Genomic DNA, 25,280 nt, shown 5'->3' with positions numbered 1-25,280 from the left:
CATACCTAGTAATAGTAATATTACATACAAAAATCTTACCTATCTCAACCTGTGACCCTTCCTGCAAGAGAAATCTATCATTGCCCATATAGCTAGCTAGGTTGGTAGGTAGATGTGAATTATCTTTTTCGATTTTGAGTTTGACTTTGACTTTGAATTTGGTATATATACATGTATACTAGGTAGTTATAGATTGGTAGTTAATGTCATCCCATCCATCTATCTGATATTATGTTTTAGATTTGTATGATGAGAGTGAAGAAGAGAGAGACCTGGTGGATCTAGGAAGGGAGAGTTTATCTTTGTTGTGGAAGAAAAGTCAAAATCATTGGCTTATTTGCTAGTAGAGGTTATTGTCTATTTTCATTTCATCTCATGGTCATGGTCATGGTCAAAAATCGCTTTCTGTTTGTCTGTCATGCTCGTAATACTTCGTTTGTCATCAACTTCCACGTTCCTTCTCGCTCCTCCCTTCCACTCCCTCCCCCCTCCCCACCCAACTCACTCAATCAACAACATCATCCCTCAACCCAAACAACTCCCCCATCATCTCCCCCGTCCGACTCCTCACCGCATCATGATACATCCCATTAGTAACCCACTGTTTACAACCCCTCACCAACCTGACCGTCTCCTGCGCGAGCCCAAAATCCACATACATATCATCTACATAAGTAGCCGCATACATAGGTACCTCATTACGTGCTAATTGCCACTCGTCGTATAAGGGTGGCCAGTCGGTGTATTCGGCGAGGAGCTTTGCGGCGGGGTAGATGGAGGAGAGTTCTGGGGATGTTTCGAACATGAAGGGGTAGATCATTTCGCCGGAGAAGTAGAGGGGTTCGCTGATTATGGAGGTGGGAGAGCGGGGCCGCCCGGAAAGCCATTTGTATTCTGAGAGGGTTTTGCTCGACCTGTGGAGGGGGATTAGGGTTTGTGTGTGGATGAGGAGGGGTGTGGGGAACTTTACTCTGTCGGTCGCCCAGACGGAGGCTTTTGTCTTTGGCAGTAGATGGGATTCGTGGAGTATGGCGTAGATTAACGTTGTTATCCATACTGTGACGGATTGGGTGTCAGTAGGTTCTCCGATGGAAATGGAATTGCGAGGATGGGCGAGGGACGGAGAACTATCATAAGAGGGAAAAGAGATGTGAAAAAGTAAAACGGATTTCGCTCACCTGACCATATCCTCAATAGCCTTAAGAGTAGGTTTAGTAACGAAAGAAAATTGATCCAAATCGGAACTCATCCTCAACACAATATCATGAACCATATCCAGTCCCCCATGGAAACCAAAGTTAATCCCCATAGTTAAGAACATTCTCACAGTCAACGTACCACCCGATGGCATTTGAAGTCCATTCTTGGCGCTAATATGAATAGCCAGTCCTTGAATTACAGCGACATCTTCAGGGAACTTTTGATAGTAGGCTCGGTTTCGCTCAATTACTTTCTGGAAGGTGGCGCGGTAGACTCGATCGGCTGAGTGGCCGACTGGGGCGAGACCACCGCTGGTGAAGACTTCGCGGAGGCCTTGGTGGTGGAATGAGAGATAAGTGAGGACGCAAAAACCACCGAAGGATTGGCCGAAGACGGACCATCTGGACATGTTAGTGGATGTTTATTCGGACTTGTAGTGTGGATTCAGGATATCGAGAGGAAATGGCTGTATATTCAGAGGCGGAAGGCTAGGAATCATGGAAGAAAAAACCTCGAAACAGGAGAATGTGGGAAGAGACGAATACATCACATACTTTTTAAGTTCTTCAGGATAATCAGTAGTAAGAATCTTTCTTATAGCCTCACAATCCCTCACAATATTATCAGCTCTGAAATGCTTAAGATAGTCCGCTTGACGATGAGCATCACCCTGTAAAGGCCAAAGTAGCAGCCGAGATAGGATTACTCAATCCAGTACCACGTTGATCAATATACAGCATCTGATAACCTTTATCAAGAACTACATTGGTAATTGGAGCATCTTGAGGAGGTCTGCATCCAAAACCTGGCCCACCTTGAAGGTAGACAAACCAGGGCTTTTGGGAAGATTTGCGGATTTCTTCTTCAGTGGATTTTGCTGCTGGATTCTCATGTCTGATCACGCTGCGAGCAAAGATTCGGATTGAACCTTTTGATTCGTTTGAATAGCTAGATAAATTCGAATCAGCCTCTTGTCTCAAGGAGAGATACCAAATGCTGCTGCTTAGAGCATGAAGGAATCTTTGGGGATTACTCACTCTAAAGGAACTTCAAAGAATAACTCCGAGACCTTAAGTTTTCCTGTAGGTATGTTAACTCTATTTCTTATTTTTGAGTAAGAAGGCAGAGAAAAAAAAGATCAAAAGTCCAGACAAGAAACCTAGCTATCCTCACGGATTGACCTAGACTGAGCTCAATTGAGGCAGGTAAGAACAAATTGGCAATGAGATAGAAGAAGAAAAAGTACAACTATGAAGCAGATAAAAAATTTCAAAAAAGAAATACTATCTTACCAGGTATCAAATGTGTTTTCGTGTCCACAAGCTGAGATATAGACATTTTGGTAGGTAGGGTTGAGCGTGGCGTTGTCCTGAACAATTTAAAAAGTTGTTTGTTGAGGTTGAGCATAAGAGGTGAGAGCTGGAGAGGTATATTGAGAAAAAGTGATTCTCATATATTGAAAAACTCAAATCCAAGTAGGTATATAATTGCTGGCAGACGATGAGCCACCGACTGAGAGATGTTCAATGTGATATCTCAGGCTCAAAAGAAGATAAGCAATGAACAGCAGATAGAAAAGAATGAGATAGTAAGACTATCCAGGTATAATAGGTATAGTAACTTGATACATATAGAGAATGCACAATGCTTTTATATATAGCGAGTGTTATCGGCTTAGAAAGTGGTGGATCTTCACATGTAACTTACATGAAGATATACTAGGTAATCATCGTATGTTTGGAGGACAGCCGCTCAAACGTGGGGCCTCACAAGGGTGGATGCAGGTGCAGATTTGTGCAAGCCACATAAATCCACCCCACCAAGGTATACAGAGTAAACATCTTTGTCAAAGAAAAAGTTGATTGGGATCAATTGACCAAAATTTAAAGGTATGTGATTTTCAGTACTGCCTCTTCTGTACAGACACATTTGAGATGAAGGAATGGGTGGAGTTGCAGTATTATGCTCGTTCGATGGTCTTTGAAAAAATGAAAGTTCGTTTTTGCAGGTCTCGTGCTTGCAAAATCTTCCATTCACTGGCTGTATGGAAAAACACACAAAAGCGCACATAGGGCTCCAAGCACCCTAAGAAATGGCATCTAAAAATGATAGAGAATCAACATCATCTACTTCATACAAATACACGCACTATATCTATAAGATGCTAACTCTATTCTCATCAGTCACGTGATACTTCCACACCCTACACTCTCCCACCTACTCCTTCACTTCCTCTCCAACTATCCAAGATGGCTAAAGATAAGAAGTCCAAATCCGAAGACAAAAAGAAGAAGCTAGCCGAGAAGAAACAAAAACAAGAAAAGAAAGCCGACAAAAAAGAAAAATCCAAAGCCCAAAAATCCAAATCCGCCGACGACTCCGACAATGAATCCATCGACCTCGATTCCGTTCTGGCCGAATATGCCAAAGCCCAAGAATCATTTTTGAAAATCACTGAAGTGACTTGTGATGCTCCTAGACCAAGAGCTTCTTCCACTCTGATTGCTAGTCCTAGTAATGCGAATGAGCTGTTCTTGTTCGGGGGCGAGTATTTTAATGGTGCTTTGGCAACTTTCTTTAATGATTTGTATATTTATGCTATTAATAAGGATGAGTGGCATGTGGTGACTAGTCCGAATGCTCCTTTGCCGAGATCTGGACATGCGTGGTGTAGAGGTGGAAATGCGGGTGGGATTTATTTGTTTGGAGGGGAGTTTTCGAGTCCAAAACAGGGGACTTTTTATCATTATAATGTAAGTTTTCTTTCCATTACATCTACTTTCAACCAACGGATGAGGATAGTGGATACCTGGAAATATATTAACACTTTATACAGGATTTCTGGCATCTCAACCCCTCCGAACGTGAATGGACCCGTCTAGAAACCAAAGGTAAAACCCCTCCAGCTCGTAGCGGTCACCGCATGACTTACTACAAAAACTACATCATTCTATTTGGAGGTTTCCAAGATACATCACAAGCCACTAAATATCTTTCCGATCTCTGGATCTACGATACATCCAACTTCATCTGGCACAACCCTGTTCTTCCAACCGTAATGCAAAAGCCCGATCCCCGTTCTTCATTCACCTTTCTCCCTCATGAAAGCGGTGCTGTATTGTACGGAGGCTATTCCAGAATCAAGACAAATGTGACAGGCAAACAAATGAAAGGTGGTGGGATGGCCATGAGGAATGTACTAAAACCCATGGTCCATCAAGATTGTTTTTTTCTCCGAATCATCCAACCAGCTGATACATCAACACCGACTCCCCCCACTATTCGCTGGGAACGTAGGAAAAAGCCTGTTAATGCTCCGAATCCTCCTCGTGCAGGTGCTACAATGGCGTACCACAAAGGACGTGGTATTCAGTTTGGTGGTGTACATGATGTTGAAGAGTCTGAAGAGGGAATCGATAGCGAGTTCTTTAACACACTTTTTGCGTGGAATATAGAACGAAATCGTTACTTCCCCCTTGCTCTCCGCAAACCAAGGGTTCAAAAGAAGAATAATGGTGGAAATGAGAGAGGAGGGAGAAGAGGAAGAGGACAAGCAAATGAAGAGGAATTATTACGAAATCTAGCAGCGCTTGAAACTGGAAAAAGTTTAGCCGATGCAGACGAGATGGAAATTGAGACGAAACAAGATGATGAAGACGCAGATGCATTACCCGCCAAACAAATCCTCATGGAATTTCCACATGTGAGATTTAATGCGCAATTAGCTGTTCAAGATGATGTTCTCTATATCTATGGAGGTACATATGAAAAAGGCGATAGGGAATTTACATTCGATGATATGTACGCTATTGATTTAGGTAAAATGGATGGAGTGAAGGAGATTTTCGGACGCGAACCAGAGAATTGGTTAGGAAGTGAAGAGGATAGTGAGGATGACGAAGATGACGAAGAATACGACGAAGACGACGACGACGACGAGGGGGAGGAGGAAGAAGAAAACGAAGAAGAAAACACCAAAATAGAAAATAAACCCAACCACCTCCACACAGAAAGCACGCGAAAATCCAAACACAAAAACAAAGAATCCAACACCCCCTCCACCTCCATCCCCACAACCCCCTTCACAACAACAACCTTCGACGACACCCCCGACACCACCACCACCAGTATCTCACAACTCTCACCAGAACCCCAAGACCAACTCCCCCACCCCCGCCCCTTCGAATCTCGTCGCGATTTCTTCCAAAGAACAGGAAATGAATGGCAAGAAGCATTAATGATGAATCTTAGATGGAAGGGGATCCAACCGGAATCATTAGGTGTGAAGGAAATTAAAACAAAGGCCTTTGAGATGAGTGAGGAGAAGTGGTGGGATTGTAGAGAGGAGGTTTTAGAGTTGGAGGATGAGTTGGAGATGAGTGGGATTGGGGAGGTGGTTGTGTTGGGGGAGAAGGGGGAGGGTGCGGGTGGGGGTGCGGGTGCGGGGGTGGGGAGGAGGAGGTAGGGGGTTGGGTTGCTTGGGTTGGGTTGGAATGGGTTGGGCTGGGGAATGACAGGGAGAGAGGGATAGGTAAAAGAGAGACGGAGGGAAGGGTGTGGGTATGTGTATGTGTATACTTTTTGGGGATGAAGAAAATTGTGGGTAGACTTGTGGATGGATTATTTTGATGTTATTTGTACATTTATTGATATCGTAACGGTATGGTATGTACATACAACGGCAAGAAGCATTCCTATAATACTTTGCTCATATATAACTCTATCCTAACCCTCACAAATATTCTACTCTCAAATATCATATTCCACATAATAGCTCATCTCAAACCATGTAACTCCCACCCAATATTGATACCCTCATCTCAATCATATAAAACTAACCAATCCCTTCCATCATACCAAACCCCAACCCCTCTTCAAAAAAATAAATCCAAACACCCAAAACCAAAACCAAAACCCCAAACCCTCATCAAAAATTCTCAATACCCCTTCACACACACCTCCTCACCCCACAAATCCCACAATATACCACATCTCCCGCATTAATATACAATCCCTCTTTACAACCTGTACTAGTACATTTCCACGATCCATGTATATGTTCCGGATGGAGGACATGGGCGCAGATTGTACAGGTGAGTGAGGGGGGTGGGTTTTCGAAGGAGCAGATTGGGCAGGTTAGGGAGGTTGGTGGGGAGGAGCCTATGGTTGTTGGTGATGTGGGCTGTGGTGTAGATGCTTTGGTTTTGAGTAGAGAGGCGGATGTGGAGGTGGAAAGTAGTTCTTTTTTGACTGAGGTGTTCTTCTCGGTATTTTTGTTTTGAGAGCGTTTCTGTGATTTTGATAACTCAGCCGTGTTCACTTCTTCCGATTCGCGCTTAACATCCGACGATCCACTATCATCAGGTTTAAAGTATCTCTCAATACTCTCCATACCCCTCAACTCCTCAAACTCCCTCTTCGCATCCTCGTTATCCCTATCCTCATCCTCACAAACCTTGACCATCCCTCTTCCTTTTTGATCCACAAGTCTACTTCCATCAAGATCAAGTGCGTCATCAGGTTCAGGCTTGATGTATATTTCGTCGTCACCACTTTCTGCTTCGCTATCGGTTACTAGATCTTCGTCTTTGATATCTGGTTCTTGTTTCTTTACTTCGAAGCGAGCTAATGCTGCTGCTGCGCGAAGATCTCTTCCTCTCTTGCTATTGGCTACCTTGGGTTTGGAGAGATTAACTTTGCCTTTTTCGAGGGCGATTTTAGTGGTAAGGTCTTCTCCCACTGTGGCCTGAGTTAGCACTTTGTATAAATAGATTAGGACTTGCCGATACTCACAAGCCAACCCGTTGACACCAAACTTCTTCCTAATTCTCCTCTCCTTCTGCTCCTTATAAGTAATCTTCGGTTTTGCCTTCCTTTTCTTCCCACCTCCTCTCGATCTAAAAGTCCCACCACACAAATGTTCCGGTAATACCTCCCCTTCACCCAACCGGTCTCTCATGAACGCACCACCTTTCAACAATACCCCCTGCCCCCAAAGTCCATCACCCGTATATCCCCTCTCCCAAAGTCCCCTCATCTCAGCCGAATACTCATTTCGAACTTTCCAAAACGCCCTAGAATGATTCATCTGTTTGCAATGCGCTAATTCATGCATCATGACCATTTGAACAAATTTAAATGGTAGCCATCTTCCTGTTGAAGGAGATTTAAGAACAAGTTGGATTACTTCTCCGTTATTGAAATTGCGACCTAGATATCGAATTTAGCATTTACACAAGGAGCTAAGAAGAAAAGTAGAGCCTTACCCCAGAATTCTAAATTAGGGGGATATTCTTCGAGAGATGCAACGGAGAGATGATGTTTGTTCATTATAGGGGTACATTGTGCTGCGATTCGTTCGAGAAATTCTTGCGATTTGGATTGATCTTCTCCAGAGAGGGGTTTGATGAAGACGATATTGTTATTTGGTTGTGTCCGTTTGGCGTTGATTCTTTCCCAACCTAAGGGCATGATGAATAATTATTTGAGGAATTGGATGGGATTACTGTGAGCTAGCAGATTATGTCCTCTTATGTACATTTGAGGAGGATATTATGAAAGATCTAGCTTTGGATAGATGGATGTAGATGGCGACCAGAAGGGGCGATAACGATAAGGGCTTCGCGAATCATTAAGACGCGTTCCTCTGCGACGCCTATCCACGTGACATGCAGAAACCCCTCACCCATACATCTGCAGGAGCCTTCGCTTCCACGGATTTGACTTGCCGGACAGTCTTATCTCCCCGGTCTCGACAAAGTCTCGACCCCTAAGATGCAACATGTTACCAGAAAACTGATGCCGATATTTGATGCCGAAGCCCTATTGGGACTTAATAGTGGTGTATGATTTCCAGACTATTTGGTAGTTGGGTAAGATAAATGAGCTACTGCGGGGAGTTTGACAAGCGTCACTCCCGATATCTTCGTCAAATCATTTGACGTCATACATACTGGTTGGTGGTAGGTCTCATGTGTTACATACTAGGTAATTATACTCTCAGGTAGATTCATTTGTTCACACTATATATACTTCAACTTCTCTCTGAAGGGTGCTTTCTTTTGCTATCTCATTCCAGCTTCTAAGTCTTCTCTTGTATCATACTTATATTTTCTTCAATTGCAATACCCCTCCAAAAAACCTCCAACCAGAGTCCGCCCAAAAGTAATCTATAATGTCAACATCCACACAACCCAAAAAACCCTTCCACGTCGCCATTTGTGGTAGGCTGAATTCAAAACACAATATAAACCCTACCTAACATCATTCTAGGCGGAGGTATCGGTGGCTTATGTATGGCAATTGGTCTCTTGAGGCAAAATATCCCATTCACAGTATATGAAGCCGCACCTGCATTTGCAGAAATTGTATGATCATATCATTCCTGCTTGACCTACCTCAAAGCTCATATTTAATAGGGTGCAGGAGTATCTTTTGGACCCAACTCTGTTCGGGCAATGGAATTAATAGATCCACGTATTAAACACGGGTTCCAGAATTGCGAAACAAGAAATGGTTCTCCAGAAGAAAGAGACATTTGGTTTGATTTTAGGATAGGTATGGCCGAGGAAGGTTGGAAAGGTTTTAAAAAAGGACCGCCGGTTAAAGAAGGAGAATTTCTCACTGAAGTCGTGGCGAAAGGTTGTGGACAAGCTTCAGTTCATCGAGCGCATTTCCTCGATGAATTAGTCAAATTGGTTCCAGAGGAGAACGCCCAATTTGGGAAGAGAGTTGAGAAGGTAGAAGAGAGTGGTGATAGATTATTAATGACTTTTGAGGATGGGACGACGGCGGAGGCCGATGCCGTGATTGGTTGTGATGGTATTAAATCGAGAACTAGACATGTAGTTCTCGGTGATGATCACGAGGCTACTTTACCGGTGTTCAGTGGAAAATATGCCTATAGGGGATTAATTCCTATGGAAAAGGCAATTGAAGCAGTTGGCGAATCGTTAGCTAAAGATAGCCAAATGTACCTAGGTCACCAGGGCCATGTAAGCATCCTTCCCAGCTACCTCAAATTCCACTAACATATCCTCAAGGTCCTAACATTCCCCATCGAAAAAGGAGCCACAATGAACGTCGTAGCATTCCGCACCAAGAAAGACAAAAAATGGAATAACGAGAACTGGGTTCTCCCAATGAAAGAATCAGACATGTTTTCCGATTTCCAAGGCTGGGGCAAAGATGTAAAACACATCCTATCACTTATGGAAAAACCCGACGTCTGGGCTATCTTTGATCATCTCCCCGCTCCCACATACTATAAAGGCAGACTTGTCCTCCTCGGCGACGCAGCTCATGCTAGTACGCCTCATCAAGGAGCTGGTGCTGGACAAGCTATCGAAGATGCATTTATTTTGAGTAATTTATTAGGGGATTGTAGGAACCTGAGAGATATTGAGAACGCGTTTAGAGCGTATGATATGGTTAGGAGACCAAGAAGTCAGAAGATTGTAAAGACGAGTAGGGAGGCGGCGGAACTTTATGAGTTTGAGAATGAGGAGGTGGTGCGGGCTGCAGAGGGAATTGTGGATATTGAGGGTATGAAGGAGAAGTTGAGGGAAAGGACTAGGTGGATTTGGGATGAGGATTTGGGATTGCAGTTGCAGGAGGCGAGGAAGATTATGGAGATGCGTGGTGGGAGGGCGAATCTTTGAGAGAGGGGTTGTTGTGGTTATGGTTATGGTATGGTTGTGATGGTATGAGGTTTCTATATGTTTTCCGAAAAGTTCAAGAGGAGGATTAGAGATAGTCTACTAGGCAGACATGATAAGAACATATATATATATCTTCCACTTACACAGGATAGATCACCAAATATGATACTTTTAAAAAATTACTCTGTTCCATTTTAACAGCTGTTTGTTCAATGTTCATTTTCACTCTACGCATCACATATCAAATAATTATTCCCTCCCTTCTCCTTATCGCACATTTTCGCCTCATACAATCAACATAAACCCTTTATTATTATCAGTTACCTTCTTTTTCTTTCTTCTTCATCACAACTCTTCCCCCCTTGGAAAAATTACAGGAAAAGAGGGAGATGTTCAAGGAGTACCAGTATCCATGTCAGAAACTCTAGCGATGAGATAGGCTTTTCGGGCTGAGATCACATTTAAACTTTTACTACTCAGATGGAGTTTAACAAGGATTCTGAATATGATAGAAAGCGGGTTTGTATTCATAAAAACCATATGATGTGATATATTTGACTATCTGGAACTATCTCGGAGCTAGCTCACGCATTTTGAGTAACAAGAAATCAGCACTCAAAATCTCTCATCTACGTAACCCGATCCTCGTTTAACTTATACTTAAACAACCCATCTACGTAAACCCCACCACATCACCCACCATAAGCCTCTGCCACTTCTCCACACACTCCCCAATCCTAACCAGCACTCCCGCCGCCAACAACCTCCTCCTCTCATCCTCCTCACTTCCCGGCGCAATGCCCCTAAAAACCCCATCAACCCATTCCCTCGTCTCCAATAATTCCCTTCCATGTCTTTCCGCTAGTCCCCTAAGATCCCCCTCATTAATCTCCAATATCGTCATGAAAGAAAACAATAATGCTTCTTGTACCACTACATCCGAAATGGCCTGTGTACGCAAGCTAAGACAAAGATCCCAGAATTCGCTCGTCATTTGTGGGAGACTTAGTGTTGATTGACCTGATGAATGAAGGATTATACTGAGGGTTTTGAGGAAGAGACTTAGGAGATAGGGTTGAAATGCTATATTTGAAGAGGAGTTTGAACCGTAGGCTTTGAGATGGATGAAGAAACGGCCGGTGAGGGGAAAGAAAAAGGATGTGGAAACGATCTTGGCGAAGGCGTTGGAGATAGGTTTTTTGCGATTTTTCTCGACTGCGAGGCGGGAGGAAAAGGTGCGGACTTTGAGGATATTGGGCCCGGTAAGATTGTCCGCTGTCTGGGCAGCGAGAGGCGCGAGAAAGGTCTTTTGAAGGTTGGTGGTTAGAGCTTCAACGGGGTTGGATGTTGCGGTAAGAGTTGGTTTTGAAGGGGACGGAGAGTAGTATTTGTGCATTGCTTCTGGCAGCTTTTTGGACGGAAAGGAGGAAGATGATGAAGATGGGCCGGTGGTATCGATGAGAGATTTATCTTCGGAACCATGACCGCCCAGTTCTCGAGCTCCCAGACCGAGAGTGGTGAGGACAGCCGCGCGCTGTGATAAAGAGTAATCACCATCGAAAAACGTTTTTGAAAACCATTGACCCATTTTCTCGGGTAATGCGATGAGAATAGCGATCATAGCTTGAGAGCGCATCTCTTGAAAGTTCTCAATGTCGTATTTGTCTTGTAGGCCAACTAGAAGGGTTGCGATCTCCTCCGCGTGAGAACTGACCTCTGTGCCGAAGTTGGCTTTTCGCCGTATTAAGGAAGCGGCAGTGGAAAGTGCTAGTTTTTGACGATCGTAGTTTTCGGTATCTCGTAAGTAGGTGATGAGATCACGGATATAGACAGGTGCCGTTGGTTTGTTCCTTATGATTAGTGTTGGATCTTCATCTGAGTCTTCAATATCGGAATCAGGTTTAGCATAAGGAGTGAGGCCATTATCGGAAGATTCTACTTCATCATCGTCTTCAATTTCTTCGATGGCGATTATTTTAGAATTTCCTTTAAGAGGGTTCGGCTTCGACGCGGGTTTGCTCTTTGTAGCTTTCGTGGGTTTTGACGTCTGTGGAACGTATTTTGACTTTAGAGGCTCGAGATTGCCAATTGTGTCTGATACATTGACCAAGCTCTTATACCATTTTGCTTCGGGTGTTTTAGTATCGTCGATTTCAAAGTCCATAACCTTATCACCCTTGTCGACCAAACTAGACAAAGCTTCCCCGATGACCATACCTAAGAAGCGTGCTCGGGGTGAGGTCGCAGCTAATCTATTCGAAACTACACTAAGATGAGGACCTGATCTTGTGATCATCCTAAGCCGGAGAGGTGACATTCTACAAACATATCCAGCAGATAGGAGAAGGACTTGAGCATGTACTTAGAATCGTGTCAGTAACAGAATAGCATTTGATTGTTGATGTTTCATACCTTCTTGTTGTAAGGTAGGGGCATGTCTAATGTACAAAGTATCACCAAATTGACTTAAACTCTTTTCCAATATGGTTTCCATGTCCTTTTTATTTTTTGAGAGTGACACAATTGCCGCACGTCGAACTGCTATACCTTCTCCTATACCAGCTCCCGAAGAGTTTGTCAACCAAGCTATGAGATGATCCTTCCGTGGCTCATTCTCAGAAATTATCATGTTGATGAGCTTGGCTGCAGCTGATACGATGCTTGTATTTGCTTGCCACCACTTATCATCATCCTCAGATGTGATATCTAATGATAAGTGATCCCGTGACAGTATATTTAAAAATGTATGTAGTAAATTCCGTTGTTCAAAGCTCGGAAGGTAGCCATAAAGCTTCATGAATTTCGCTGCATCTTCCTCCTTTTGTAGAAGCAGAGAACTTAAAATATCTTTGGCAATATTATCTGGATATCAATGAGCAATAAATCCACGTAATACAACATGAAGTCTTACCAATATGACCAAGCCTAATGCACTTCCCGAAGACTTCACTGCAACTTTTCCACGTCTGCTCGGCATCTCTTGGAAGAGACTTCAACCAGAATATGATGTTTTGACCCAGCCATCGGCTGTAGGAGGATCCGTCGGCAACCCAGAACTTATCATTTGATTCTTTACTGAGTTCATTAGAGATTGTCTCGGCCTCTGCCGTGACTCCAACAATCTTGCCACTTCCTATCAAAGACAAAAGTTCATTGAAAAGAGCCCTCTGCTTTGCGGTGACATCGGATGAATTAGTAATGGTGTTCCAGAGCTGTTGAATGGTGTTTTCGCCTTCTAGAACCTCGACGCAAAGTTGCAACTGAACTTTGAGGCTTTCTTCAATGCTTGAACCTATAAATCGTTAGGCTATCAGATGTAAACTTTCTCTAAATCCAAATTTTAGATAGCTCACCTATATTTTTCTTGGTCTCCTTGGACTGCTGCGTGAGTCGTTTTAAATTTAGTAGTATTGCATTTATACCTGTTACACTTCGAATGGAATTCAACAGTAATTTGAGGATCTGAGACTGCTTCTTTTTTCTGGACTTGCCATTTGATTCATGGAGAATAGTCCAGTAGTTTGGTATGACTTCAGACACCAGAACATGCACAAGTTGAGCAGCTAAAGGACCTGGGGAAGTAATACTAAAAGTTGTTTCTTTTTCGAGAAATTCCAGGACCGACTTCAAATCATCAAAACTGGGTTGATTTTTTAAAGTCTCCAATGCTTCGCTAGTACTTGATATGTGTATAGGATTTGAATGAGACTCATCTGCCGGCTGGATCAATGACGATGAAGTAGAAATTTCAACGAGAGCATTTTCACGGTGTTGCTCTTGCTTTTTGTAAACAATACTCACAGGCGTGAGTAAACCATCCATAGCTACATCAAATTTGGCCCAAGAAAGGACTCTGTATAAATTTTTTTAGATCCAAGAACTTTTGGGTTCCGCATTGGTCTTGTCAATCGTCTTATACAGTATAACCCGCAATGCGGGCGGTCGCGGCTAGCGCGTCTGTGATAGCGCTTAGGAGCCCATGCACCTCGATAAGCAGTACCATTCTAGCAGCTCGAAGTCTTCTTCTCAACAGCAAGCTCCTTAAACGGCGAAAATGACTGGGGAGGCTACTGCATTTTCAAGTGCTCCATTTATGTCGACTCCGCCGCTCTCGCGATGGTAAGGCTACTATCTCGACTTATCTACCACAAAGCTAACTTTCTAAAGGACTTATCTAGACAATATCCGTCGAACTCCTGGGCCATTCACTGACGAGGATTTCAATGGCAGTGAGGAGGCAACTGCATTTCTCGACGGCTTGAAGATCTTGTAAGTTTGGATATTTTAAGGAGAGAGATAAAAACAGTTACTGACACGTTTTTAGGGTAATGTTGGTTGCCTAGGAAATTTGCCAAACTGGAGCTCAGAGTGCTAATAAGAAATAGAGGCGCAGGAGGGTTGGGTTGCGAAATCTTGAAGAATTTGGCACTATCAGGATTCAAGACGATACATGTGATTGATATGGGTATTTATTTGTTCATCACATCCCCTGGAGCACTCAGGCTAAGCTCTTGTAGATACAATCGATGTCTCGAATTTAAATCGACAATTTCTGTTCCGCCATAGCGATGTTGGCAAATCCAAAGCCGAAGTTGCAGCCAAATTTGTGGAGAAACGAGTAAAGGGCGTCACAATCGTACCGCACAATTGCAAGATTCAAGACAAGGATGAGGCATTCTATATGCAGTTCAGTATTGTAGTATGTGGTCTGGATAGTATTGAAGCTCGGCGATGGATCAATTCTACTTTGGTAGAAATGGTGGATATGGACAATCCGGAGAGTTTGAAGCCATTGATAGATGGAGGCACCGAAGGTATTGGAGACATTCCAGCCACTCCAAGCAAAGATTCTGATGGTATTATTAGGGTTCAAAGGCCAATCCCGTGTCATTCTTCCAACAATGACCTCATGTATTGAATGTCAACTAGACATGCATGCGCCAAGAGCCGCAGTTCCTCTCTGTACTCTCGCGACTATTCCCCGCCAACCGGAGCATTGCATCGAATGGGCGCATATCATGGCATGGGAACAAGAGAAGCCATTTCCAAAGCTAGATAATGATGATCCTGAGCATATTACCTGGCTCTATAAAAAGGCTTTGACGAGAGCTCAAGAGTTTAACATCCCAGGTGTTACTTATTCTCTGACTCAAGGTGTTGTCAAAAATATTATCCCGGCAATTGCTTCGACCAATGCTATTATTGCAGCCAGCTGTTGTAACGAGGCCTTCAAGATCGCAAGCAGCACCAATCCTGCTCTGGGAATGGAAGAAAACTATATGATGTACAGTGGAAACGACAGTATTTACACATACACTTTTAAACACGAGAAAAAAGACGATTGCCCTGTGTGCGGGAATTTGGCGAGGGATTTGAGCATCGATCCAAATTTGACTCTCCAAGAGTTCATCGATTCTCTTGCTCACAGACCAGAAGCCCAACTCAAAAAACCTTCAATTCGTTCGGCAGACAACAAATCTCTGTACATGCAGAGCCCAGAGAGCTTGCGTGTGAAGACCGAGCATAATTTAACGAGGAAGATGGGGGAGATGACTGGAGATGGAGATGAGATTGCCGTGACGGATCCATCATTAGGTTCAGTGATGTTCAAATACAGATTAAACTTCTCAAAGCCATTTGAAAAAGTTGCCAGGAAAGAGAATGGATCAGATTAGGTGGGTAAAATAGGAATAACGACGAACGAATGATGAGCAAAATGAGGTAGAATTAGCGGGGTCATGGTAAAAGGAGTTCGCATAGTTTTCATAGCTACCCATAACTGGATTATGAGAAATGATATCATATAAGTAGCGTCGATTTTTTGGTTATAATAGACTTTCTAGAGCCGAGATACCTGTTTATCCGCGAGTGGACCGACCAACGCCATATTTCCCAAACTCCGGCAATGCTAGTGACAAAATCGCCCCCCTATATCTCTTTAATTACTTCGTCATATTCTGCAAACTCGTCTTGAAAGCTTCACACTTTGTTCTCAGTGTCTTGATGGACTCCAAGAACAGCTCATCGCTATCCCATTGTCCCAGACTCTCGATCGAGAAAATGAAATGATCCCTAACTCTTCCTAATTTGACCTTGCCTTGGAATTCCTCGTGTCTTAAACATTCTCTGCTGACAGTATCTCTCATGGCATCTACAACGACTGCCTTCTTCTCTCCTTCATGTCCTTCATATCCGCTTCCCTTGATCTTGGCCTCCTTTGCTGTGACTTTCTCAATCCCAATAACCCCTGGCGGGAAACATTTTTTGAATTTTTCTGCATCTTTACCCAAAATTGGTTGGGTAATATTGATTACTGGCAATAATCGATACGAAGCTGTAGCTACCGGCGAGAATTTGGCATGATCTCTTCCAATTCCTTTAATCGCATGCATGTCAATATCAATTACTTGACCTGGTCTCATCTTCGCAATCAAAATATCTGGATTGGGACTCCTGATAGCGTTTTCGCCGCTGAAATACTCGAGTTGTCGACCGAAAGGCTTGAATTCGATATCCTTCGCGTATACATGTGCATTGTGGTATATTTTTCTTGGGTCAGCTTCACCAGGAGCAGCTTCCTTGTTGCGTGTACATTCAATTTTTAGAGACAATTGAATGGTATTGTGGTCAAAGGAGCCGAGGTGACGTTCTTCTTCGGGCGTTTCTTCCTCAGGTTTTTGGAACCATTTCATGAAATCTAAAAGTCCTTCTTTTCCTCCCTTGAATGGCACGAGACCGAGACGACCGCAGAGAACTTCATCTTGGATGACGGATGTGTTGTTTTTTACGAAACAGTATTCTATAGCAAGAGTAGGTATTTCGGCAATGAGGATTCGACGGAAGGCATTGGCTACAGATGCATCGATGCCGACTAGGGAAAATGAAGAGAGAAGTGGTTCGTTTTGGTGAAATACTATTTGGAGATTCTCACGGAATTTCTCTTTATCCCAAGAATGATCTTCATTAGGCCAATGGTTTGGGAAATCTGTGGATGTGATGTTCGTAACAGTTTCGGTGTTTACTCCTACTATCTATGAAGAAATTAGAGATGAAAATCAGTAAACATTAAAAGAATTAGTACCTTTCTGGCTGCTACCTCCTCCTCAGAGAAAGCTTTAGGTGGAGGGACATCAGCCTTAGTATATCTTGGTGCCATTGTGTATAATTTCTAAAAACCAAAAATATTCAATGGCGGGGTCTTGGGTCTTTCACTCTCTGTCGCAAAGATTCTGAAGATACAAAAAAATAAATTTTGATATCGGCGTCAAGATCAACCGGTGCCGACCCATGCGATGAGTAACCACCAATCAAAGAGTCTCAAATAAGCAAAGCTAAACAAAAGATCCGAGCTCAAGAAGTCATGAACATCATCTACTCTGTTGATAACCAAAAGAGGCGAACGTTAAAACGGTTTCACTCTCCACTTCACAGTCTCATTGTCTCTCAAAGCATTGAGGTCTGGTAAATATCTCCAGTATCTCTCCAGTTTTGTTCACAATGGCTGCATCACTATTTCGGCAGGCCGGGCGCACAGCTGCCAAATGCTCGTTGCGACCCACCACTACCCTTCGTCCCTCAACCTCAAGAGCCTCAATCAGAGCATTCTCAGCACTCCCAGCACGCAGATACGCAGAGCCATATGAGGGTACAAAATTAGTTCCTACCGATGAACACTTCGGAATTGCCAATACTTATGATAATACAAGCTTAGCTCATGAGAATCTGCAGGAAGGCGAGCATGTGGAGAAAAGGAAGATTCGCCATTATACAGTGAACTTTGGTCCTCAACATCCGGCAGCTCACGGTGTGTTGCGTTTAATTTTGGAGCTCAATGGAGAGGAAATCGTGCGGTCAGATCCTCATGTCGGTTTACTGCATCGTGGAACCGAGAAGTTGATCGAATACAAGACATATATCCAGGCCTTACCATACTTTGATCGATTGGATTACGTTTCTATGATGACCAATGAGCAATGTTTCTCTTTGGCTGTTGAGAAGTTGTTAAATGTTGAGATTCCTGAGAGAGCGAAATGGATCCGAACGCTTTTTGGTGAAATTACTAGAATTTTGAATCATCTCATGTCGGTTTTGTCTCACGCAATGGATGTTGGTGCTCTCACACCTTTCTTGTGGGGTTTTGAGGAACGTGAGAAGCTTATGGTAAGGAATTTTTGTTATTATGACTTTTGACTATTTAAAAAATGTGACGATGCTAATATCCACCGTAGGAATTCTATGAACGAGTTTCGGGAGCCCGCTTGCACGCTGCATATGTTCGTCCAGGTGGAGTCCATCAAGATATCCCAGTCGGACTCCTTGATGACATCTATCAATGGGCCACTCAGTTCGGTGATCGTATTGACGAAACGGAAGAACTACTTACCGATAATAGAATTTGGATTGGAAGAACGAAAGGAGTTGGTGTTGTTTCAGCCGCTGATGCTTTGAACTTAGGCTTTACTGGTGTCATGCTTCGAGGAAGTGGTGTCCCATGGGATGTCCGTAAGAGTCAACCATATGATGCATATGGCGAAGTAGAGTTCGATGTACCAGTCGGTGTCAACGGTGATTGCTACGATCGATACCTCTGCAGAATGGAGGAATTTAGACAATCCCTGCGAATTATTCATCAATGTCTGAATAAGATGCCACCTGGACCAGTCCGAGTAGAAGATTACAAGATCTCGCCGCCACCTCGTGCTGCCATGAAGGAGAATATGGAAGCACTCATCCACCACTTTTTGTTATTCACCAAGGGATACACTGTTCCACCCGGAGAAACTTATTCCGCGATTGAAGCGCCAAAGGGTGAAATGGGTGTGTACGTTGTAAGTGACGGAAGTGAAAGACCATACCGATGCAAGATCCGCGCGCCAGGTTTCGCCCACTTAAGTGGATTCGATCAGATTTCGAGAGGACATTTGCTTGCTGATGCGGTTGCTATCATTGGTACTATGGATTTGGGTAAGTTGCTATGAAAACATTTGTCGCTTCGCTTGTAGATCCATGCTAACATACTCGCAGTCTTCGGAGAAGTTGATAGGTAGTCGGAGTTCCAGTAGAAAGGAAAGTGAGGAAGGAAAATTAGATGCTGGTGATGGTACAGTTGCTTTAAGCAATTCCGGCGCAAATTTTCTCCTTTGTTCTCAATGTACAAATTCTAAGTGAAAGGCTGAGTTAGTATAGTTTCCAGCCTTTCACGATACAAATGACCTGTTCAAAAAATATCCTTATTGCTCGAGTACTTACCTGAAATTGCCCGTTAATGCTTGATTCCTTCACATTGCTGAGTTTGGTCGCGGCACACTACTGATGACCCTTGGTGTACGTAAAAGGGAAATGTTCATGGTTGCGGGCGTGATCTCAGAAGGCATTCGAGCCTGGCCTTGAGAAGTTGCTTGCCTGTGGAAATCAGTTCGGGTTGGACCTTCGGCAGTAGTTGCCGCATCCATTTGAATTTGGCCAATCGATTGGCTAGTCCTCGATCGTTGGACCGCGTTGCGTTGAGTATTTCCATTTCGCATATGGCGTCTAGAAGCAGGAGGTGTCTCATTGAAATATCTCGGAGCGGTTGGAACGGTTGGAGGCACTAGAATCGAGTCCCCTAGATATGGAATCTGCGGTGGAAGTGGTGGTAAATTATTGTGCGAGGCGTGCCAAACCATTCCTGCACCGGGTGCTCCACCTGGAAGTGGTGAGAATGTAGGTGCACGGATGAAAGTTCCCATTGTTTGATGATCGGTCATTGAGACGGAGCCAGGACCTTGAGCGCGGGCTTGGGGAGAGCCATTGGTAATGCCATTGGGTCGGTCCATACGGTAACCTACATAGTTATAGGCGTTTCGCTGAGCGTTGAAATCGATGTTTTGGTGCTGTGGATAGGGTATTGGTTCTGCAAATTCTGGGGTAGTCGGATACTGAATTCTTGTTTGAACTGTTTGATTGTATGATCGATGATCCATGTTACCAGCGAGTGCGTTGGGCTCGGAATTGGCACCCCAAGAATACTGGTTACCGCGAGTGGCGCTACTATTATTGCCATCGCTGTAATTAGAAGGTGCCATAGCAGGACTTTGATAGCTTGGAGAACCTGTGGGTGCAGGTGGCGGCGGTGTATGAATCATTCCATAGGGATGAAGTGAATGATTGTCAATTCTCTGACTACCGTGGATGGGATGATTTGTTGGATACTCACCCATGTTGTTCATTCTTGGAGAAGGAGGAATAATCATCATGTTTCCGTGCATTGGGGATAAATCTGTCATAAGTGGTGGGTTTGAAATGGGTATTCCGTCTGTGACGCCTGTCATGAGGTTCATGTAGCCGTGTCCAATGTTGCCCATTTGGTTAGCAACGTGAAAATATTGGTGCAAGGAGGCGGGATCACTAGGGCGGGGATCGGAATATTCTGATGAAGCAGCGCCCATTGTGAAGTCACCATGGGATCCTCGCATCATGCCCGTATCGTCGCGGCTTTCTTCCATTCTTCCATTTCGTCCTTCGCCGTTGTTCATATTGTTGACCTTTTCTGTTACAGTATCCCGGCCTCTTCCTCTACCGTTCGTTCCAACCCGTGCATTCCCGTCTCTTCTACTCTCACTCCTCTCAACCTCCCTCCTCAACTCCCTAGTCTCCAATTCCTCACCATCCTCCCTCAAAGCCCTTACCCCTCTCTCCCTTTCCTTCTGAACCTCCCTCCCTCCGTTCTCCCTCCTAACTCTCTCCCTACCCTCTTGTCTCAAGTCTCTCTCCTTCTCTCTACGTTCCCTCTCCGCCCTATCAAAAATAACCTCACAGCTACATTCTCCACGCTCATGTCTTTCCCTATGAGCATTCTCCTCAGCTATAACCTGCATATTCCAACTTACCCGCATGCAGCCGTGACAGAACTGATTGGCAAAGACCGGCTGTTCGGCCATGATGGAACAGGGAGGAAAATTCTCGTTTTGGAGTTGTTGGGCATTTGACGATGTTGGAAGGACTGCAGTGGTCGCAGGTGTAGCCCAGAACTTCTTGACGCACATGATGGGCAGTTGGGGGTGTTTGAGCGTGATGGTTGTGTAAATATCGAGAGCTGGTGATGTTTGTGATGTGGAGCTTGGAAAGGGTTTGTGCGATTGGTTGTTTGAAGGGGTATGGATGGGTATTATGTTGTTACTGTGTATGTTGTACGTGCTGTTGATCTCACTATCGTGATCTTAGTTGAAGAAGTTAAGGAAGTTGAAAAGATAAAGATAAAGGCTTAGGCTGAAGTTCGAGGTTTTTGTGGAAAGTTCAGCGTGTTAGCGTGGTGAAGGGGTACGATTTGAGGTGAGTGAATGGGAGTAGTCTTGTCAAATAGTAGGTAAAAGTTATAAGTTATAGCCAGTCAAATCGCCTGATTTATATGCCTGTTACTGGCTCTAGTGAGGAGCGAGCGTTATCGGCAGGGTTATGGGTCGTTCTTGCGCGGAGAATCGATCTGTATGACCTGTTTTGACGGTCATATTTAGATCAATGTTGTGATGGAGAGGGAAAAGAGATAGTGGGACACGGATCGGCGATGCAAAGACGTACCTTGGGATGCAAGAGCTTCAAAGGATCAATAGTGATTCTTGGAGAGTATGCTGATACTGTTAAGTGCCGTTAAACCTCGGTATGGGTGCTTGAATATATTTTGCAAGAAGTACCAGAGATCATAATATTTCTGTTGGATCTTGAGAGTTTCAAAAAGCAAGTCGGGAATCAATATGACCAAAGAAGTGTTTGACGTATTCTAGTGCCTTGATATATCAACGGTGTTGATACCTAATGGTGCGGAAATCGTTATATACTGTTAAATCTTTGCTTGGCTTCTAGATTCGACTGTATTAGAAGTGCTATAGTCTACTTGTGTAGTATCTTGGGGGTGGCTCGGCATAATGGGAAAGAAGAAGGGGTCGGAGAAGGAGGATGAGGATTAGGATACCTTTGAAGAGAATATCTGGGTTCTTTGATGATGAGCGAGAGAGTATGCGACCGGACAACCTAATCTGCGAGAGGACGGGGCAATTAGCTCAGTATTTGTGAAGTCGTCTCTTGCCAAAGCAGTGGCGACAAGCAAATTAGTTGGAGTTCTTGTGGGGTGATGCTTTGGGATTTTGATGGGATATAGACCGTTGTTTGTGAGGTTTCCTTGGAAGCAAGAAGCAGCCCCGCAGGTATTACTTTATGGCCAAGTCCTTCAAAGGGTGGGCGACACCGGAGCGATAACGAGGTGAATTGAAAGAAGATAAATGATAATAGTGAAGATCACGGGGCCTATTGTTGAGGGTTTCTTGTAGATCTCTCTGATTTTTCCTTCTGATATCGCGGGATGAGGGGTATTAAAGCGGGGATTTAAGGTAGAATAGCTGTTCTTCCGTCATTGAAACTCTGGATAGAGAAGGAGCTGTCGAGATTTTAATCTGTTGGGAATATGGAGCTTTAAAGGGTTTCTTTGTGCGTAAGTTTTGATGATTGAGAAGGGTATTCGAGGAATGTGATGATCTGGGTGCTTGTGTCTCCCGTGTTTGATGGAGTCTGTAGAAGTTTGCAGTCACCAAGCTTTTACTATTTAGATGAATGTTTTGTTAAAATGTCATCGGAAATCTATCCGAAAATGCCTATTTCATTGTTATATCTGATGTCAATATGATCAAAATTGGAGAGAATAGCGCATTGAATGAGTCTTTTCGAGTGAGACTGTCACCAATACAGAAATTTATAATTCGAAATAATAAGGAGCAAAAAATGAATTTGATAAATGGAATGGAAAAGGAGTAAAGATATTAGTGTTAGAAAGAAAGTAAGTGAGGGTTCACACTATTAAATGAATTGTACTTGGATGAAGGAAAGATACCTGACTTGGGCACCTTTTTTTTAGTTTAAATGAAGATGGAAAAGCGGACTTGGGACAATCATTTGTTAAATAAATGGTAAGATGTAAAAGTTGGAGATTTTAAGAAGCGTAAATGCTAGAATTAGGTCAGTATTGATGAAGTATCAAGAAGGCTGTAAGGCCAATAGATACATTTATTTGTTCAAAATACATACTTTAAAAATTGTGACTCAGTATCAAACTGCCGATAGTGGAGGATGTTGCCTTCAGAGTCATACAATTCAATCTTCATATTTTCCGGGAAGAGCCCCACCAAGTGAGTGTGCAGATTATTTTGGAAGCAAACTTTCTTTCGAGGCTCGAAGCTGGCTCATAAAACACCGATCTTTTCTAGAAATTTACATTCAAACCCGTTCAAGCTCTCGAAGTAGATATCTGATAGATAAGAATGGAAATTATTCTGGAAGGAAATTATCTTTAGAGATATAAAGCTGATGATGTAAAATAAAAATGAATATTATTTCATTGGGAATCTTACTTTTAGTTATTTTCGGACTCTCGAGATGAGACTAAGTAGATTGGTATAGAGATCATCTAGGGAGGAATTTATCTTTCAAAGGTATAAAGCTGATCGAGTCAAGACGAGGGTGAATATCCTATTGGTATGAGGTTTACTTCGAATTTCTTTTACGACTACAGACCTGAAAGTGGAAGGCTGAAGTGATTGCCATCATGAAAGAGTTTCGGATTTTATCTTCTTTCAAACCCTCAAGAAGAGATAGAGTAAACAGGAATGGAGGCTGCGAAGGAGGATCCCATTTATTTCAGGGCATAAGGCTGAATATGCAAAACAATAATAACAAGTATTTCCTTCATGGGATTGTTGTCTTGTTAATTATCCCCCTTAGGATGTTGAGGACATAGCTATTTGGTAAGAGCAAATGTTGTCTAATGAAGGAGGATCCTTTTGAAGCTATTAATATGAACTATGGAAGACCCGACCAATCATTGATCATTGGTAATACAAGGCAGTTATTCAAAATTTGCAGCTTTTCACCAACTTCCAAAAAGGATATTAGAGCAAGATATACGCGCTAGCAACTTAAGCATTTTCTTTTAACAAAATCCTATAATTAAAAACTCCAAGCTGCTTTGAGTTTTCAAAATATTATTGGATAAATCGAAATCTAAAATTATTCTGATGGTGTGGTTTATCTAAGATTTACCCGATATCCTTAAACTTCTTCACAAAAATATATCCTTGCCCTGTGCTAACTCCAGAGGACTTTTCTGAAGAAGAATATTCTGAAAATTTGATTCTAAAAACATCCTTACTATCAGCCAATGATCATAATTTTAGAAACACCCTGGTTTGAATCATTTCTAAATCTTTTATTAGGATTGAGTAAACAAGTGTGAACACAGATTAGACAAGATAACCTCCAGTAAAAGCTTCAGTGATAAACGGCTCAAGATGATATTGAGGACCCCACCATTCAAGATACAACTCTAGGGACAATAAGCTGAAATACGGCAGGAAATCTGCGATATATTTGGAAAGAGACTTAATTTTCTACAATTCCGTTCTTATATATAGATAATTATGCAATTTTCAGAGCAGAATGCACCCAACCTAAAATCCGAGCTTATTTTACTCATCACCAGCGGATAGACCATTGATGAAATAGCATCAGAATTTGATTTCATGATATTCCTTATTTGATTCTTGGCCTGATTGATTCATTAGATTTATTTTAGGTAATCTGAGATTATTTAATATGAATAGAACTAATAGGGAATTGAAATAATCATGACTCTAGATCTTGAGAGTTCAGAATCGTTTCATGAAGCCGTGCATTCCGTATCATGGATTCTATGAATGAAAAGTGAAGATAGTTTTCATTCGTCGTTGATAGCTGTTTTGATTTTATCTTTGAGTGGAGGTAGGGCCCTAGAAATAAGCAGTGAATGCCCTCGAGCTCATTTGTGGAGATACAAAAGGCCAGCCATCAATCGGCCGGCCTCCAATTTTAGCTGCTGGCTGTTGAGCTCTGATTGCTATCCGATTGACTCAATTCAATAGTAGATACAAATGCTTTTATTTAGTAATCAATAATTGAAACTGACCAATTCTTTTTTCCTTTTCTTCACCCATTGAGGGACCACTATCTGAATTCACTTGTACACTAGAAGAAAAGATAATTTTTTCTTGCATGAACGTTTGATTGGTTGCTCCAAGTCTCTGGAACAATTGTATTAACAAACCGCAAAAAATTTTGTTCTCGAAGGTTGACTTTCTTTGAACAATGATAGATTATGTGCCGTATAAGGAGAAAGAAAGGGGCAATCATTAATTAGCCGAAAGTTTGCTTAGCGCTAACTTATCAGAGACAGAACAACTACATTCGATGTCATCATGACCCATTGCTTGCTTATCATGCTCCTAATGCATTCAATCCCGAATTCTGTTTTTAGAAAATTGCTATATAAATATGAACTGATCTTACATACTAAGGTCAGTCGCAATTCTGTTTTATTGCTTACGCTCATTGCTGATACTTGGCAAACAGAAAGCTACGAGG

The 25,280-nt window shown here is 42.9% G+C and overlaps 12 protein-coding genes across 12 annotated transcripts; 6 read left to right on the top strand and 6 right to left on the bottom strand.

Moving 5' to 3' along the window:
- Positions 1–505: 505 nt before the first annotated feature.
- On the bottom strand, positions 506–2,538 carry SS1G_02966 (hypothetical protein; the record flags this gene model as incomplete). The annotated part of the gene is made up of 5 exons (XM_001596693.1): positions 506–914; positions 1,179–1,601; positions 1,870–2,148; positions 2,238–2,280; positions 2,493–2,538. The coding sequence occupies 5 exons, from the start codon at positions 2,536–2,538 to the stop codon at positions 506–508; spliced, it is 1,200 nt and encodes a 399-aa protein (XP_001596743.1).
- Positions 2,539–3,449: 911 nt separating this feature from the next.
- SS1G_02965 (hypothetical protein) lies at positions 3,450–5,665 on the top strand (the record flags this gene model as incomplete). Its single annotated transcript, XM_001596692.1, has 2 exons — positions 3,450–3,953; positions 4,037–5,665. 2 exons carry the CDS (start codon positions 3,450–3,452, stop codon positions 5,663–5,665), a joined length of 2,133 nt encoding a protein of 710 aa, XP_001596742.1.
- A 483-nt stretch (positions 5,666–6,148) lies between these two features.
- Positions 6,149–7,671, bottom strand: SS1G_02964 (hypothetical protein; the record flags this gene model as incomplete). The annotated part of the gene is made up of 3 exons (XM_001596691.1): positions 6,149–6,939; positions 6,994–7,410; positions 7,467–7,671. 3 exons carry the CDS (start codon positions 7,669–7,671, stop codon positions 6,149–6,151), a joined length of 1,413 nt encoding a protein of 470 aa, XP_001596741.1.
- Positions 7,672–8,374: 703 nt separating this feature from the next.
- Positions 8,375–9,860, top strand: SS1G_02963 (hypothetical protein; the record flags this gene model as incomplete). The annotated part of the gene is made up of 4 exons (XM_001596690.1): positions 8,375–8,423; positions 8,473–8,567; positions 8,619–9,194; positions 9,243–9,860. The coding sequence occupies 4 exons, from the start codon at positions 8,375–8,377 to the stop codon at positions 9,858–9,860; spliced, it is 1,338 nt and encodes a 445-aa protein (XP_001596740.1).
- Positions 9,861–10,533: 673 nt separating this feature from the next.
- On the bottom strand, positions 10,534–12,354 carry SS1G_02962 (hypothetical protein; the record flags this gene model as incomplete). Its single annotated transcript, XM_001596689.1, has 2 exons — positions 10,534–12,221; positions 12,273–12,354. The coding sequence occupies 2 exons, from the start codon at positions 12,352–12,354 to the stop codon at positions 10,534–10,536; spliced, it is 1,770 nt and encodes a 589-aa protein (XP_001596739.1).
- A 421-nt stretch (positions 12,355–12,775) lies between these two features.
- SS1G_02961 (hypothetical protein) lies at positions 12,776–12,928 on the top strand (the record flags this gene model as incomplete). The annotated part of the gene is made up of 1 exon (XM_001596688.1): positions 12,776–12,928. One exon carries the CDS (start codon positions 12,776–12,778, stop codon positions 12,926–12,928), a length of 153 nt encoding a protein of 50 aa, XP_001596738.1.
- A 986-nt stretch (positions 12,929–13,914) lies between these two features.
- On the top strand, positions 13,915–15,535 carry SS1G_02960 (hypothetical protein; the record flags this gene model as incomplete). Its single annotated transcript, XM_001596687.1, has 5 exons — positions 13,915–13,979; positions 14,028–14,129; positions 14,246–14,325; positions 14,378–14,716; positions 14,790–15,535. 5 exons carry the CDS (start codon positions 13,915–13,917, stop codon positions 15,533–15,535), a joined length of 1,332 nt encoding a protein of 443 aa, XP_001596737.1.
- A 267-nt stretch (positions 15,536–15,802) lies between these two features.
- On the bottom strand, positions 15,803–17,016 carry SS1G_02959 (hypothetical protein; the record flags this gene model as incomplete). Its single annotated transcript, XM_001596686.1, has 2 exons — positions 15,803–16,891; positions 16,942–17,016. 2 exons carry the CDS (start codon positions 17,014–17,016, stop codon positions 15,803–15,805), a joined length of 1,164 nt encoding a protein of 387 aa, XP_001596736.1.
- A 341-nt stretch (positions 17,017–17,357) lies between these two features.
- SS1G_02958 (NADH dehydrogenase I, D subunit) lies at positions 17,358–18,907 on the top strand (the record flags this gene model as incomplete). Its single annotated transcript, XM_001596685.1, has 3 exons — positions 17,358–18,020; positions 18,089–18,824; positions 18,885–18,907. 3 exons carry the CDS (start codon positions 17,358–17,360, stop codon positions 18,905–18,907), a joined length of 1,422 nt encoding a protein of 473 aa, XP_001596735.1.
- A 316-nt stretch (positions 18,908–19,223) lies between these two features.
- SS1G_02957 (predicted protein) lies at positions 19,224–20,884 on the bottom strand (the record flags this gene model as incomplete). The annotated part of the gene is made up of 3 exons (XM_001596684.1): positions 19,224–19,262; positions 19,523–19,950; positions 20,056–20,884. The coding sequence occupies 3 exons, from the start codon at positions 20,882–20,884 to the stop codon at positions 19,224–19,226; spliced, it is 1,296 nt and encodes a 431-aa protein (XP_001596734.1).
- A 1,870-nt stretch (positions 20,885–22,754) lies between these two features.
- On the top strand, positions 22,755–23,137 carry SS1G_02956 (predicted protein; the record flags this gene model as incomplete). Its single annotated transcript, XM_001596683.1, has 3 exons — positions 22,755–22,795; positions 22,933–23,014; positions 23,093–23,137. The coding sequence occupies 3 exons, from the start codon at positions 22,755–22,757 to the stop codon at positions 23,135–23,137; spliced, it is 168 nt and encodes a 55-aa protein (XP_001596733.1).
- Positions 23,138–24,649: 1,512 nt separating this feature from the next.
- On the bottom strand, positions 24,650–25,248 carry SS1G_02955 (predicted protein; the record flags this gene model as incomplete). The annotated part of the gene is made up of 3 exons (XM_001596682.1): positions 24,650–24,768; positions 24,826–24,940; positions 25,210–25,248. 3 exons carry the CDS (start codon positions 25,246–25,248, stop codon positions 24,650–24,652), a joined length of 273 nt encoding a protein of 90 aa, XP_001596732.1.
- Between the last annotated feature and the right edge of the window lie 32 nt (positions 25,249–25,280).

The sequence above is a fragment of the Sclerotinia sclerotiorum genome, genomic scaffold (assembly GCF_000146945.2).
Source record: "Sclerotinia sclerotiorum 1980 UF-70 scaffold_3 genomic scaffold, whole genome shotgun sequence".
Taxonomy (NCBI): domain Eukaryota; kingdom Fungi; phylum Ascomycota; class Leotiomycetes; order Helotiales; family Sclerotiniaceae; genus Sclerotinia; species Sclerotinia sclerotiorum.
Note: the sequence above shows the minus strand (reverse complement) of the source record. Positions and strands in the feature narration are given on the sequence as shown.